Below are 15,331 nucleotides of genomic sequence, written 5' to 3'. Positions count from 1 at the left end.
AACAAGCAAAAATTTGGACAATGAGGGAAAAATGGAATTATCAGAAGAAATGGGAGAGAAAACAGAAGTGAGAAGCAAACAAGATGAAGATAACAACAAGGAAGAGATACCACTAAAATTAATAATGATTAAGAAATTAAAACGAGAGAAATAATGTAAAAGTTACGAGGGAATGGGAGAAATGGGAGGAAGAGAATTGGGGAAAAGAGATGGGGCACAAAATAGATTGTTTTGAAATTAGACAGAGAGAAAAGGCAGAGGGAGGAGAAAAACCTAGATTATATAGTCAGATTTGGAAAAAAAGAAATAGATTGTTTTGAAATTAGACAGAGAGAAAAGGCAGAGGGAGGAGAAAAACCTAGATTATATAGTCAGAACATAGATTTCGAAATAGAGGGAGAAAAATGCTTAAAAGAACACTGGAAGCAAGTTTAAAAAAAATAAGACTAAAAATTCGGAAGCGGCCAAGAAATGACGGATAAGAGGAGTAAAAAGAGTTACAAATTATTATTGAATATATATTAATAATGTACACCATTATTAGAATTATATAGGTGGGAAAATTATTTAGTAAATTAGAAAACTAGAATTTGTATGAGATTATTATTAAATATGTATAAAAATATGATTAGCAGTGAAAAGTTAGAATTAAATAATTTGAGATCAGACAATGAAAGAATATGTTTTAATGAAAATATGTATAGATTGTATAAATATAAGAATTGAAGGATTGGAAAGAATATGAATATGAATGTCAGCTTTGGAAGCCATACTAGGCACCCGTAGATGTACAATAAATGCTTGAATGATTGATTGTGCCTGGAACTAGAAGTATATATTGAAATACTGAATAATGAAAAAAGGAAGGATCACGTCTTTGAAAATTAAAATGGAGGGGAAAAAATGTTAAAATAGTGGTAGAAAAAAGAAGGGAGTAATAGTAAAAATACACACTAAAATGTTACAATGTATGGAAGAACTATGAGAAGGTTTAGAACTGAAGAAAGATAGTAAAGATTATGTGTCAACAAAATGGAAAATGAAAATGAAATGTAATTATTAGGAATAATAATGTTATGTTTATTTATATTGAAATGTATGATACCCAGATATCACCCCACAATGAGATGTATAAAATAAAATAAATAAAAAATTTGGAAAAAAAGAGTTCAGGAAAAAAATGGAAAACCTATTAATGTAGTATTTTTTATGATGCCAATAATTAATTATCAAAAGATACTCTTTATGAAGCAAAACGTAATGCTACTGGCACAGAACAGACAATCCTATCACTCTTCCACACAAGACACTTCTAGCATCATTTCCATTTCCATCCATAGGAAGCTTGGCCAAACCCATAACACCAGCAGTCAGAGAGGGAGTACATTCTCAGTTTCTGGTTCTGCTTTACATTATTCCAGGCTGCTTTACAATATTCCTGGCCCCCAGGCCAGATGCGTCACATGCTGACCACACCATGCCCAGTTTAGCAAAGGGGAAAAAAGTCCTGATATGTCATGTGATGCTGCCATGATGACGTGAATTTGACACCCATCCCCTAACAAGTTATTAAAAAGCCACGGTTTATTCATTTCAAACTATGGAACCCAAAGTGCCTGAAATTGCTATTTCAGATGGCAGATGGACAATTCTAATCATCTGAAACCAATCACAGTATAATTCTAATTAGTATTACAGCTTCACTAAAGCAATAAAATAATGCTGTGTTTCCTGAGAGACTGCTGAAGGTTTCTCAGGCCCATGCCAGGAAATTGCAGAGGAAGGGAAGTGAAAAATGACAGCATTTGACCCAGACATGGGCATAGAGTTGAGTACCTCAAACTGAGCATCTTGTTAAGAGTGGGAGATTTCTGAAAAGCTGCAGTGAAATAATTTTAGTTTCTTGACTGAATGACCTTGGTTTCCTTTATTGTTAAATGGTAATGTTTAATTGTCTTTTTTTTTTAATTCAAAAAGTTTTACAGAAAATTTTTTCCCCTTTCCCCCCACCTCCCCTCCCCTCCCTTTACAACCCCCTACCCCCGACTTCCCGGAACGAGCATAAGGTATAGTTAAAAATAAAACAAACATATGCTAAAAAATTTTCGTCCCAACTTAATTATACCCCTACAATCATCAATTCCTAACTTCCCCCGAAAACAATCAAAAATAATACATCATAATCATTCAAAAACAGTCTGATAACTCTTAGTCTGATATCTACTTTGAATATAGTCAATCCATTTTTTCCATTCCTTTAAGTATCTTTCTTGTGTATTGTCTTTCAAAAAGGCTGATATCTTCGCCATCTCAGCCAAATTGGCAACTTTCAATATCCATTCTTCTATTGTAGGTACTTCTTTTTTCTTCCAGTATTGTCCTATTAGTAATCTTGCTGCTGTTATTAGATTTAAAATCGATTTAGTCTCAATTACTGTACAGTCCGTAATAATTCCCAACAAAAAAAATTGCGGCAGGAACTTTATCTTCTTTTTCAAAACATTTTGTAAAATCCACCAAATTTTTATCCAAAAGGCCTTTATATCCTTACAAGTCCACCAAATATGAAAATATGTAGCATCATCACAATTGCATCTCCAACATTTTGCTTGCATATCTGGGTACATACACGATAATTTCTTAGGATCTAAGTGCCATCTATAAAACATTTTATAAAAATTTTCCCTCAGATTCTGTGCCTGCGTGAATTTAACATTTCTAACCCAATTTTTTTCCCAAGTTTCCAATAATATTGGCTCCTGAAAATTTTGTGCCCACTTTATCATACAGTCCTTTACCAAGTCCCTTTCAGAATCTATTTCAAGTAACACATTATACAATCTCTTTATATGCTCCTGAGACTGATTTCTAATTTGCTTTACCAAATTTCCCTCTTTCTGCTCTATACCAATTTTCTGATCTTCCTTCCATCTAGCACGTAGTTGCTCATATTGAAACCAAGTATAATTTTTCCCTTCTTCTTTTAGTACGTGCAGAGATTTTAATTGCAAATTACCTCTTTCAGTATGCAAAAGATCTTTATATGTAATCATTTCCTGATTCTGTTCTATATTTATATTCTCTATTGTATGTCTAGGACTTGCCCATATAGGAACCTTATAATTTAGTTTGTAAGAGTATTTTTTCCAAACACACAGAAGAGCAGATCTTAACACATGATTTTTAAAGGCCTTATCCACTTTTTTGTCATAAATTAAATATGCATGCCATCCATATAGCAAATCATAACCTTCTATATTCAAAATTCTTTCCTCTGTTAAATTAAACCAATCACTTATTACAGAGAGAGCAGCTGCTTCATAGTATAATTTAAAATTGGGCATTTTTAATTGTCTTTTGTTCGCCTTAAAATTCAATTCCAGTTAAGTGTACTTTCACTCATTTGACTTAATGGGATCATTATTCTTAAGATTTGTCCCATTTCCTAGGAAGTCTTTGATCTATTTTTTCCCCATAGGAAAAAGAAAAAGGAAAGGATTACATAAGAGGTGGCATTCAGGTGGTTCGCACAGGTTCAGGTGAACCGGTATTAAAAATTTTGAGCAATTCAGAGAACTGGCAAATTCCACCACTGGCTCACCACACCCTCTCCCATTCACCCCCACCTACTCAGTGATTGCCCCGCCCTGCCCAGTCACTTCTCATCTCGCCTCCCCAGCATAGCTGTTGCTTCTGTTTGGCTCCTCACATGCCATTGACCACATGGTATCTGCAAGCCAGCCAGTTTGCCTGCCTTCCAACATGGTGCCCGCAGCCCAACTGAACGGCCCTGATTGGCCTGGATAAGCCTGTGAGTCATGGCCTAGCTAGCTGCCTCCCGCCATCCTATGTGGCGTTGCCAGCTTGCCTGCCTTTGTCATGGCCTCCCACAGCAGCAGCGCAGCCCAGCTAGTATCCACACCTAGCCTGTTCTGCTCACCATGGCTGCCTATGAAGGTAAGGCACTCGACCAAAGGATGACCTCAGGATGGTCATGGCAAAGCTCGCCCACCTTTCAGGCCTGGCTCTCACCAATCGCCATCCCTCTGCCCTCATACCGCCAACTCTCCCTTCACTTCAGGTCAGGGGACATGCCATTTCCTGGCTCCAGCCTTGCCCCAGAGCCTCTGCCTGCTCACTGTTTGCCTCAACCAGGTCAGGAAACATACTATTCCCCACCTTTGGCAGGGGAAAATCAGCCAGCTGATTTTTGGGCCTTCCAGACCTACCAGAAGTCAGGAAACAGGCTATTTCGGGCCTCTGGAAGGCCTCTGGAGGGGTGGGGAAGGCCAGTTTTTCATTCTCCCAAGGCTCCAGTGGCTTTCTAAGAGCCTGGGGGAGAGAAAAACGGGCCTACTGGTCCCACTGGAAGTCAGAAAATGGGCCATTTCTGCCTCTGGAGGGCCTCCATGGGGTGGGAAAGGCTGTTTTCACCCTCCCCAGGCTCCTAGAAGGCCTCTAGAGCCTGGGCAGGGCAAAAAATGGGCCTACCAGGCCCATCGTGCCATCACATGCCAAAAGCAGGGTGAGTGTGGGGTGGGTCACACACGCATGCATTGGGGGCAAGGCACATTAAATTATGGGTGTGGGCTCATGCATGCACAACCCCCACACACTCCCCCTGCTTTTGGCACACGAGGGCAAAATGGTTAGTGATCACTGGGGTACACTAACATATATATAAAATAGTTATCTCTCCCTCAATACAGAGTAACAGAGTTCTAAAGTATCTTAGTAGTCTAACTTAGGGCTCACAACCTTTTGGACCTCAGGGACCACCAAATTCATAATTTTAAATCCTGCGGACCACTGGTGGGGGGGGAGGCTCAGCTGCCTTTAACTGGTGCACCATTATTTTTTGCACAACATAACCAAGGCAATGCAGCAAAATAAGCAAAGCTAACAAATCTCAGTTCTCCTGCTTCATGCTAAGTTTCTTTTAAGAATGTATACTCATTTCCATATTAAATGCATAGGCATTTTCGTACCTGGGATTTATCCACCAAACTAATACAAAGAGAAGTCTTTAAAGCCTGGTGTTTCTAAATCTTTGTTTTTAAATCACACAGGCAAAAAAAAGCAGGTTGGAAGCAAATGGAGGACTTGGGAAAGTAATGGTTGGGGGGGGAAATCAATGAGAAAATGGGAGATGTCAGAAAGGGATGGCCGATGTAAATAATAATTTTAAAAAATCACAATCAAAGGCGATTTGAGCAGATAACACTGGAAAAGTGAACTTTGGAAAATGCCAGCTGGGTACAAAAAGAGGAAGGGTCTTTTTTTCCCCCAGAAAGAGCCGCAGGGAAAGAAGCGGAAAGAGCCATGTGGGAGACAAGCCTTTGTGCAGAAAAGTCAGGCAAAGATAACCTACGACCAGGTTTCGCCCTCCTCCTCCTGGAACCGCTGCTGCTCTTATTTATTTATTTATTTTATTTGTCACAAGAATATATATAAGCATCACACAAAAAGATTATATAGTATAAACACATATATGAGGAAATATTAGGAGGTATAAGCATATATATATATGTTTTCGGAGGTTTTCGCGGGTGTTTGTATGTAGGTCCTTGGTTATTCGGGTTTTCTCCCACGTAAAATTGGAAGTGTCTTGGCGACGTTTCGACGAAGTCTCATTCATCATCTTCAGGCTTCAGCTTCATGCTTCTGGGAGCAATGTGTGATTGCAGCTGTTTCTTCCTTTTTAACTGCTAGTGGGGGTTTGAACTGATTGGGTGGGAGCTTGGCTGTGCTCTGATTGGATGGGGGTTTTTTGTGCTCTGATTGGATGGGGGTGTGTCCTGTTGGATGGGGGCTTGTTTGTGCTCAGATTAGTCTGAGTTGCAGGGGGATTTGAGCTGGTGAGCTGCATTGCTGTTGTTTGGCTTCGTGTTCGTGGTCGTGTTACATCTTCGTAGTGGGTGTCAGTCTGCTGCATGTATGGATTGGAGGGGTTTGCAATGGCTAATGTTGCAGCTGCGGTCTGGCTTCTGGTCCTTGGTCGTGCTTCATGATCAGTGTGGGTTTGGGTCTGCTTTCTGGGTGGATGTGTGGTGGTGACATCCTGTGTGTGGACCTCGTGAGTGTGAGTCTGGTGTCATTCCTCATGTTAGGGACTCGTTTGTCAATAAGGGCGGGTTTCCAAATGGCTGGTAGGCGGGAGGTATCATCTCGTTTGTTCATGCTGTGTGGGCATTTTTCTATCTCGATGGCTTCTCTGATTATTCTGTTGTTAAAGTGTTCAGTTTTGGCGATAGTTCTGGTCTTTTTAAAGTCAATATCGTGTCCTATGGCTTTAAGGTGTTGGACCAGGGAAGAAGTTGGTTCCTCTTTTTTGTCTGAGTTCTTGTGTTCTTCAATGCATGCACTTATTCTTCTGTTGGTTTGTCCAATGTATGTGGTGGGGCAGGCGGTGCATGGGATTTCATATACTCCTTGATTTTCTAACTCAATTTTGTCTTTGGGGTTTCTTAGGATGGTGGATATTTTTTGGTTTGTGCAGAATGCTGTCTTGATGTTGTATTTGTGGAGGATCTTGCTGATTCTGTCTGTGGTGCCTTTTATATATGGGAGGAGGGCTGTGCCGTTTTCTTGTTCTCTGTCTTGGATTTTCGTGGGGGGTTCTTTTTGGATTAGTTTGGTAATCTTATTTCTCTGATTGGATTTCTCTGATTGGATTGGGGTTTTTTTGTGCTCTGATTGGCTGGGGGTGTGTCCTGTTTGGGTGGGGGCTTGTTTGTGCTCAGATAAGTCTGAGTTGCAGTGGGATTTGAGCTGGTGAGCTGCATTGCTGTTGTTTGGCTTCGTGTTCGTGGTCGTGCTACATCTTCATAGTGGGTGTCAGCCTGCTGCATGTATGGATTGGAGGGGTTTGGACATGTTCAATTGTACTGGTGTCAGAAATGTGGTGAGGGTTCCAGACAGGCGAGCTGTATTCTAGAATTGGTCTAGCTAATGTTTTATATGCTCTGGTTAGTAGTGTAGTGTTCTGGAAAAGAAGCTACACAAGATTAGGTTTACAACTCTTGGAGCCTTTTTTGCTATGTAGTTGCAGTGGGCTTTGGCACTTAGATCATTTGATATGAAAACTCCAAGGTCTTTAACAGAGTGGGGGTCATCTGTAAGGTAATGTCCATCAAGTATGTACTTAGTGTTTGGGTTCTTTTTTCCAATATGTAAGACTGAACATTTGCTGGTTGAGATTTGGAGTTGCCAAGTTTTAGACCAAGCGGTTAGATGATCAAGGTCTTTTTGAATGGTAGATGTATTGTCTGTGGTGTTAAATAGTTTGACATCGTCAGCAAAGAGAATACAATTACTTGAGATATAGTCACAAAGATCATTTATGTATAGTATGAAGAGTGTTGGTCCAAGAACGCTGCCTTGAGGAACACCACTCTTGACAGGAACAGGGTTTAATAGAGCATTGCCAATTTTGACTACTTGTTGTCTGTTAGATAGAAAAGCAGATATCCATTTGTGAAGGGGTCCTGAAATGGCATAGGATTTTAGTTTTAGGAGAAGTTTATCATGTACTACTGAGTCAAAAGCTTTGCAGAAGTCTATGAAGATTGCATCTATTGTTTTGCCTTGATCAAGGTTTGTAGTCCATATGTTTTTACAGTGGAGAAGTTGAAAGTTACATAATAATTTTTTCCTGAAACCAAATTGTTTATTAGAGAGTAGGTTGTTTGTTTCTAAGTGTAAGGTAATAGACTGGTTGATGATTGATTCCATAACTTTGCAGGTGACGCAGCACAGAGAGATTGGTCTGTAATTTTCAACTAAGCTGGGGTCTCCTTTTTTGAAGATTGGGATAACTGTGGCTAGTAACCAAAGTTTGGGAAGGTAACTGGTCGTGAAAGCTTTATCAAAGATTATGCTTAGGGGTTCTGCTATATTAGTGGAAAGTTTTTTTAAGAAGTATGTGAAATCTATATGTGTTAAGTCGTCATACTCATTGCTGGTACGATTTGGGAATGTTGGATATGTGTCATCGCTGTTAACAAAAACTGAGCCAAAGAATATGTTGAAGAGTTTTGCTTTAACTGTTTCATCATTGCATTCTTTGCTGTTAGAATCTTTTAGTGGTGGGATGGATCTTGAGTCTTTTAAGTTTATTGGAATTTGTGCACAGAAGGTCCTCTTCTTGCTTGGTGTGGTAATTTGTGCATTTGGTTTTTATTTGGTTGCATATATTTCTGTAACGGTTTTTGAAATTTGCTACATAGCCTTTTTTGTTTCTTCTTCAGAGGGATTTTTTTTTTGATTGAAGCTTTTTTATTGATATGGGTAGTTTGCTTTTCCTGATCTTGGTGGTTGTTTGTGGTACGTATAGTTTAATGACTCTATTAATTTCAAGTAGGAAAACTTGAAATAGTGGTCTTCAGCAGTTATACAGGATGCGAACAGATTTTGCTAGTCCAGAACTGAGAGATCATTGTTTATAAGGTCATAGTTGGCTTTTTTGAAGTTGTAGTTAGGAATACTATTGTTATGACGATCTATGTAAGGGCGTATATTGAGATGAAAGTCAATCATGCAGTGGTCGCTGTTGGAAAAGGGTTCTTTAATTTGTAGTCCATAAATTGAGTTTGGGTTGTTGCAGAAGATGGCCGCGATTCCGGTGGCGGGGCTGATTTCAATTCCGGTGGCGGCGGCCGCTTCGATTTAAGTGGCGGCCGCTGATTCAGGTGGCAGTGGCTGCTTCGATTCCACCGCCAGTGGCCGCCTTGGTTCTAGCGGCAGCAGCAGACCCGGCGGATTTAATCTTGGCAGCGGTGGAATCAGCGGTGGACGGCCGAAAAAAGTAAAAGGTTTTTGGAAGCCTCGGGCACTGCCCTCCTCAAGCTTTTAAAAAGCTCTTTTACAGAGAGCGTTCCTCCGGGGCAGCCTTGCTGGTCGCCATCTTGGACATTCTTCTTTTTCTTCCCAGCCATAGCCACCCAACCTCTGAAGATCCAGTATTTCCACCTCATCCAAAAGGCTGGCTGGGGATAGAAGAATGGAAGGGGAGGCGAGGGCTTTGTGGGGTCCCTGTGATGGGGGATGGCTTGAAGTAGACAAAGGGTTCGGCTTGTCATATGAGACCTGATGCTGGGCTTGACCTGCCGGCTGGAGGGGAGCTACTTCGGGGGGACTGATGAGGGGGCGCTTGGGTCTTGGAGTGCTTGGGGCTTGGAGTGGTAAACCACGTCCAGGAAGTACTACAGTAGAGAGAAGCAGCCGGAGTCAACCCTGGCTTTGCTGTCCATTGCAGATGCTAGATCGCCCCCCTGCAAACACTTGTATCTTGAGGAGCCCAGCCAAAGTTTCCCGCGTCGCTTCAGCGAGCGTTCCTTGAGAGATGAGAGTTTGCAGAGGGCCGATCTAGTGTCTGCAATGGACAGCAAAGCCAGGGATGACTCTGGCTGCTTCTCTCTGCTAACAGGCAGCCAAGCTAACTGCCTGAAGGACTCCATCCTGTCTCTGGGAGTCAAAGCGCTGACGCGTGAGCGGCACAGGAAACCTTGGCTGGGTTCCTCAAGAGAAATGAAAGATTTCTCTGCGGATCACCAAAATTTTCTCACAAACCACCAGTGGTCCGCGGACCACCGATTGGTGATCACTGGTCTAACTGATTATATACATGTACTTCATTAGATGAAGATGATTGTATTATTGCATGAAAGCTGATATAATAATAAATGCCTAGGTCTTAAAATGTCAGAAGTCCATATTTTTTCTCTCTTTTAACTTTAGGTGCTTTTGAAATTTCTCTTCCTCTGGGTGGAAACATAACAGTTAAAATAAAACCTGGATTTTCTTTTCTAAATAACTGTGCATTGTGTGAAGGAAAAAAATCACATTTTTTTGAGCAAATCATAAAGCCTGGACAGAAGTTTCAATTTACCTTTGATTGTTCAACACCAGAGAAATATTGGTCCATACTTGTGGAGAAAAAGATTGGTAAGCAATCTAAAATTCATTTTAGATAAACTGCATCTAAAATTACTGGGAGCTTTTTAAAGCACTGGATTATTTACTAACTATCAGAAGTCTAAATGAACTTGTACAACCACATCAGTGAAATGGGTTAAAATGTATTTTTTCTTGCTTAATGTTTTAACAGAATCTGAATTTTACACTTTAGATTTTCTTACCTTTTTTATAATATAATAATCTTTGGACTTTTTATTTAATGGGACATTCCCCCCCCCCCAATAAATGAATAAAATATGCCATGTTCAAAATTTCATGGTGAGCTTTCTTGAATACTGCTTGAACAAGGCAGCAGCTAAGGCTGCCACTTAAAAACTGGTGGACCGGTATACATCTTTGTCCTCAAAGTTTAATAATGACAGTTTGAGGGGGGGAAATGTATAGAGTACAATTCTAAGCATATTTACTAAATTTGGTAGCTTGCTGTGTTGGATTATAGCTCCCAGAATTCCCATAGAATTTATTGTTGACTAAATTCTGAGTAAGACTATCCTATCCTATAAAGTAGTTAAAAACAGCTTATGTATATGTAGGAACTTTATGAGCTTAGTTATGGATTGTTGATTGAATATTCTGGTAGTATGAACAGAAGGAAGAGTAAAATCATAGACCAAATCAATATGATTTATTATAGCCATTTCAGATTTGAGTATAAGTCTTACACATTTCTCTATGTTTCTAGATTGTCTGTCAGGTCCATGTCCTTTTGGAGATGTTCAGCTTCAGCCTTCTGGATTGCCAAATCTTAATAGGACTTTCATTTGGGAGGCTAAAGCTAACCGAAGAGTTGGACTTGAACTGAAATTCTCTCCATGGTTAAAGCAAATTCTGCCTGGAGACACCTGCCCTGATCAAATTATTTACAATATTGGCAGTCGTCTGGGAAAAGATAGAGTCCACATTGGAACCTTCTGCAGAAATGGTTCAGTGTCCCTGGTAAAGGCACAAGGTGATGCTATTTTGAATCTACAGCTTCCTTGGGATTCAAAACTTACAACCACTGGAGTTAAGCTTGAAAGCAGATCATCCATACAACGTAAGCATAAGAAATTAATACATTGCTTCCATTGACAGCCATATTGCAATTTGCTATATTTGAATACCTTACACCAGTGGCCCCCAACCTTTTGGGCAACAGGGACTGGTTCATATGATTTCATATGCCCGCATCCACGCTTTGCTCGTTTGTGTGGCCTGGTTTCTGGCATGCTGTGGCCTGGTGCTGGTCCATGGACCAGGGTTGGAGATTCCTGCCTTACACAGTCTTTTTAACCTTTTTCTGTTGCTGGGGTTAGAGGGAAAGGCAGAACCATGGACCTACTTAGGTTCTTTTATTTCTGCTTTTTAATGAATGACATTTTTTTGTATGGATTATTTCAGTTTGTTATTATTTTTAAGAATTATATGGGAATGTTGCAGACTTGAAGCAGAAAGTTTATAATTTTGAGCTTTAGTTAGTCTATTTGTGGATAATGTGGAAGGGATTAAACCAACATTGTGGATAATGCCTAATTCAGATTGAGCAACTGTTTATTGGAAAATATGGACTAATATATATGAAAGATGGACTTGCTCACTCAGAACCAACAATGGATCTATGCAGTGGTGGGATTCAGCCAGATCGTACCACTTCGGGAGAGATGGAGCCGACGAAGGCTGCCTCAGTGAAATGCTCTCTAATTGTTTCTTTATTTCTAATTGTTCTCTGTGACTCACTACGGATTTCCTACTCACGAGACCATCTGCTAAAAATTAAGGAACATTTCTTTAAGGAGCAGCTTTCTTTGATCTCACCCCCTCCTGTCTTTACAAACACGGAGGAGATTCTAACACAGGAGGAGGCAATTCCCACGGAGCCATGGACTACTAAAAAAACCAAACGACAGAAGAGAAAGAAGAGAGGTCACAGATCTGGGATCTTAATCAGGCTAAGAAATCACATTAAAACTCCTCTGCCTTCAATTTTCCTAACAAATATACACTCACTTGCAAATAAGATGGATGAAATACTCCTCTTAAACAAATACTATTCTGATTTTCGCAATTCAGCAGTCCTATGCTTCTCTGAAACCTGGTTAAATGAATCAATTGAAAATAGCAGCCTGAACATTCCAGGGTTTCAGATTGAACGATCAGACAGGATTCCAGAAACATCTGGTAAAAAGAAAGGAGGAGGCTTATATTAATAGAAACTGGTGTCAAGATTTTAAAATAATTTACAAATTCTGTGACAACAATTTAGAGACTAATTATCAACTGCAAACCTTACTATTCGCCTCGTGAATTTTCCTCATTTCTTCTAATTGCTGTTTATGTCCCACCACAAGCCTGTGTAAACAAGGCATTATGAACTCTAGCTGAACAAATCATGGAGGCTGAAGCCAAACACCCTGATTCACTGGCCATTGTTTTGGGAGATCTAAACAAGCCAAACTTAAGAAAAGAGCTACCAAAATACTTTCAGCATGTCAATTATCCAACCAGAGGCAAGAATACTCTAGACCATTGCTACACAACACTAAAAGATGCTTATCGGTCTTTACCACGTGCAGCTGTAGGACACTCTGATCATTGCATGATTCACCTTGTATCTGCTTACAGGCAAAGACTTAAAGCCACAAAACCAATAATTAAATCAGTGAAGACCTGGATGGAGGAATCAAAATTAAAGCTACAGGCATGTTTTGACTGCACTGATTGGAATATTTTTAAAGATACCTCTGCAGACCTGGATGAACTCACAGATACTGTAACATCATATGTCAGCTTCTGTGAAGACCTATGTGTACCTACAAGGAACTTGCGAATATACAGTAACAACAAACCTTGGTTTACACCTAAACTTAACAGCTACGACATTCCAAAGAGGAAGCCTACAGAAAAGGTGATAAAATGCTGTACAATCAGGCCAGAAATGCACTAACAAGGGAGATCACAGCAGCAAAAAGAAGCTACTCTGAAAAGCTAAAGAATCAGTTTTCAGCAAATGAACCAGCAAACATGTGGAAAACTCTTAAAAATATCACCGGCTATGGCAAACCTCCTCCCCAGGCTGAAGGGAATCAACAACTGGCAGATGACCTGAATGAGTTTTACTGCAGGTTTGAAAGGAAACTACAGCCACCTATCTCCACAACCCCCATCTCAGACACACCAACAACAGCCAAGCCTCCTACAACTGACCCCATTTCATTGGGTTCACAACCTCTAGTGATCACAGAAAAGGAAGTGCAGGACCTATTTCACAGACAAAAGCCAGGAAAAGCTCCAGGCCCAGACAAGATAACTCCTTCTTGCTTAAAAGTCTGTGCTGACCAATTGGCCCCCATCTTCACCCATATTTTCAATAAATCACTAGAGATGTGCTATGTTCCTTCTTGCTTCAAATGCTCTACCATCATCCCAATGCCGAAGAAGCCCACCATCAAGGAACTGAATGACTACAGACCAGTTGCTTTAACATCTGTAGTCATGAAAACCTTTGAAAGGCTAGTGCTTTCCTACTTGAAAACCTTCACGGGTCCGCTGTTAGACCCCTTGCAATTTGCATACCGAGCAACTAGATCAACAGATGATGCTGTTAATATGGCTCTGCACTACATCCTACAACATCTTGAGTCTCCAAAGACCTATGCAAGGGTCCTTTTTGTAGACTTTAGTTCAGCATTCAATACCATCATTCCAGACATTCTTCTAACTAAGCTAAACCAGCTACAGGTACCGGAACAGACTTGTAAGTGGATCACAAGCTTCCTAACAAACAGGAAGCAGCAGGTGAAGCTAAGCAAGATCACATCAAATACCTGTACAATTAGCACAGGGCCCCCCCAAGGCTCTGTGCTCTCCCCACTTCTCTTCTCTCTGTATACCAATGACTGCATCTCCAACGATCCATCTGTTAAGCTACTGAAGTTCGCAGATGACACAACAGTGATTGGTCTCATTCGAGACAATGACGAATCCGCATATAGACGAGAGGTCGAACGACTAGCCTTGTGGTGCAACCAAAACAATCTGGAACTGAACACACTCAAAACCGTAGAAATGGTGGTAGACTTTAGGAGAAACCCTTCCATACTTCCACCTCTCACAATACTAGACAATACAGTACCAACAGTAGAAACCTTCAAATTTCTAGGTTCTATCATATCGCAAGATCTAAAATGGACAGCTAACATCAAAAACGTCATTAAAAAAGGACAACAAAGAATGTTCTTTCTGCGCCAACTCAGTAAGCTCAAACTGCCCAAGGAGCTGCTGATTCAGTTCTACAGAGGAATTATTGAGTCTGTCATTTGCACCTCTATAACTGTCTGGTTCGGTTCTGCAACCCAACAAGAAAGACACAGACTTCAGAGGATAATTAGAACTGCAGAAAAAATAATTGCTACCAACCTGCCTTCCATTGAGGACCTGTATACTGCATGAATCAAAAAGAGGGCTGTAAAAATATTTACAGATCCCTCGCATCCTGGACATAAACTGTTTCAATTCCTACTCTCAAAACAACACTATAGAGCACTGCACACCAGAACAACTAGACACAAGAACAGTTTTTTCCCGAAGGCCATCACTCTGCTAAACAAATAATTCCATCAACACTGTCAAACTATGTACTGAATCTGCACTACTATTAATCATCTCATAGTTCCCATCACCAATCTCCTTCCACTTATGACTGTATGACTATAACTTGTTGCTGGCAATCCTTATGATTTATATTGATATATTGACCATCAATTGTGTTGTAAATGTTGTACCTTGATGAACGTATCTTTTCTTTTATGTACACTGAGAGCATATGCACCAAGACAAATTCCTTGTGTGTCCAATCACACTTGGCCAATAAAATTCTATTCTGTTCTGTTCTGTTCTGTTCTATTCTATTAACTTTCTGAGCAGTTTGACAAACGGGTTGTTGGAAGAAACCATCAGGGCAGAGAACCGGTTGTTAAATGACTTGAATCCCACCACTGGATCTATGCCATCTTTTTGCACATATTTTAGGAAGTATATCCTCAAAAATCTGCTCTGAGAAGTTGATCTACCATTTAGCAAATGGTGTTCTTTCTCTCTCTCTTTTAATTTGATGGGGAAAAGAAAACCTTGCTTCTTTTTAAATGCCTAGTTATTATTTAACAAGATTTAGTACTTTTTTAAAAAAACAATTAATTCACATTATTTTGAAACATCAGATTTTTAACAAGCTTTTTAAAATGAAATTTCATTTTAAAATTTCCAAAATACATAGAACAACCGTGGCCGCTGTATATACTTAATAAACAAAATCAAATCCACTTTCACTGAGAGATTTTTAATGGAAAGTTGATAATCAGGAAGTCTTCATTTGTAT

The 15,331-nt window shown here is 40.0% G+C and overlaps 1 protein-coding gene across 6 annotated transcripts in view; it reads left to right on the top strand.

Moving 5' to 3' along the window:
• The window catches only part of CDCP1 (CUB domain containing protein 1), a 126,594-nt gene that overhangs the window by 83,017 nt on the left and 28,246 nt on the right, over nt 1-15,331 (top strand). For all 6 annotated transcript variants that reach the window (XM_058184237.1, XM_058184240.1, XM_058184239.1 and 3 more), the window contains exons 2-3: nt 9,739-9,945; nt 10,661-11,014. In XM_058184237.1, coding sequence (XP_058040220.1) covers nt 9,739-9,945; nt 10,661-11,014 — 561 coding nt within the window. The remainder of the gene's footprint in view (nt 1-9,738; nt 9,946-10,660; nt 11,015-15,331) is intronic.

Source organism: Ahaetulla prasina, chromosome 4, assembly GCF_028640845.1.
Source record: "Ahaetulla prasina isolate Xishuangbanna chromosome 4, ASM2864084v1, whole genome shotgun sequence".
In the NCBI taxonomy this organism is placed as follows: Eukaryota; Metazoa; Chordata; class Lepidosauria; order Squamata; family Colubridae; genus Ahaetulla; species Ahaetulla prasina.
Note: the sequence above shows the minus strand (reverse complement) of the source record. Positions and strands in the feature narration are given on the sequence as shown.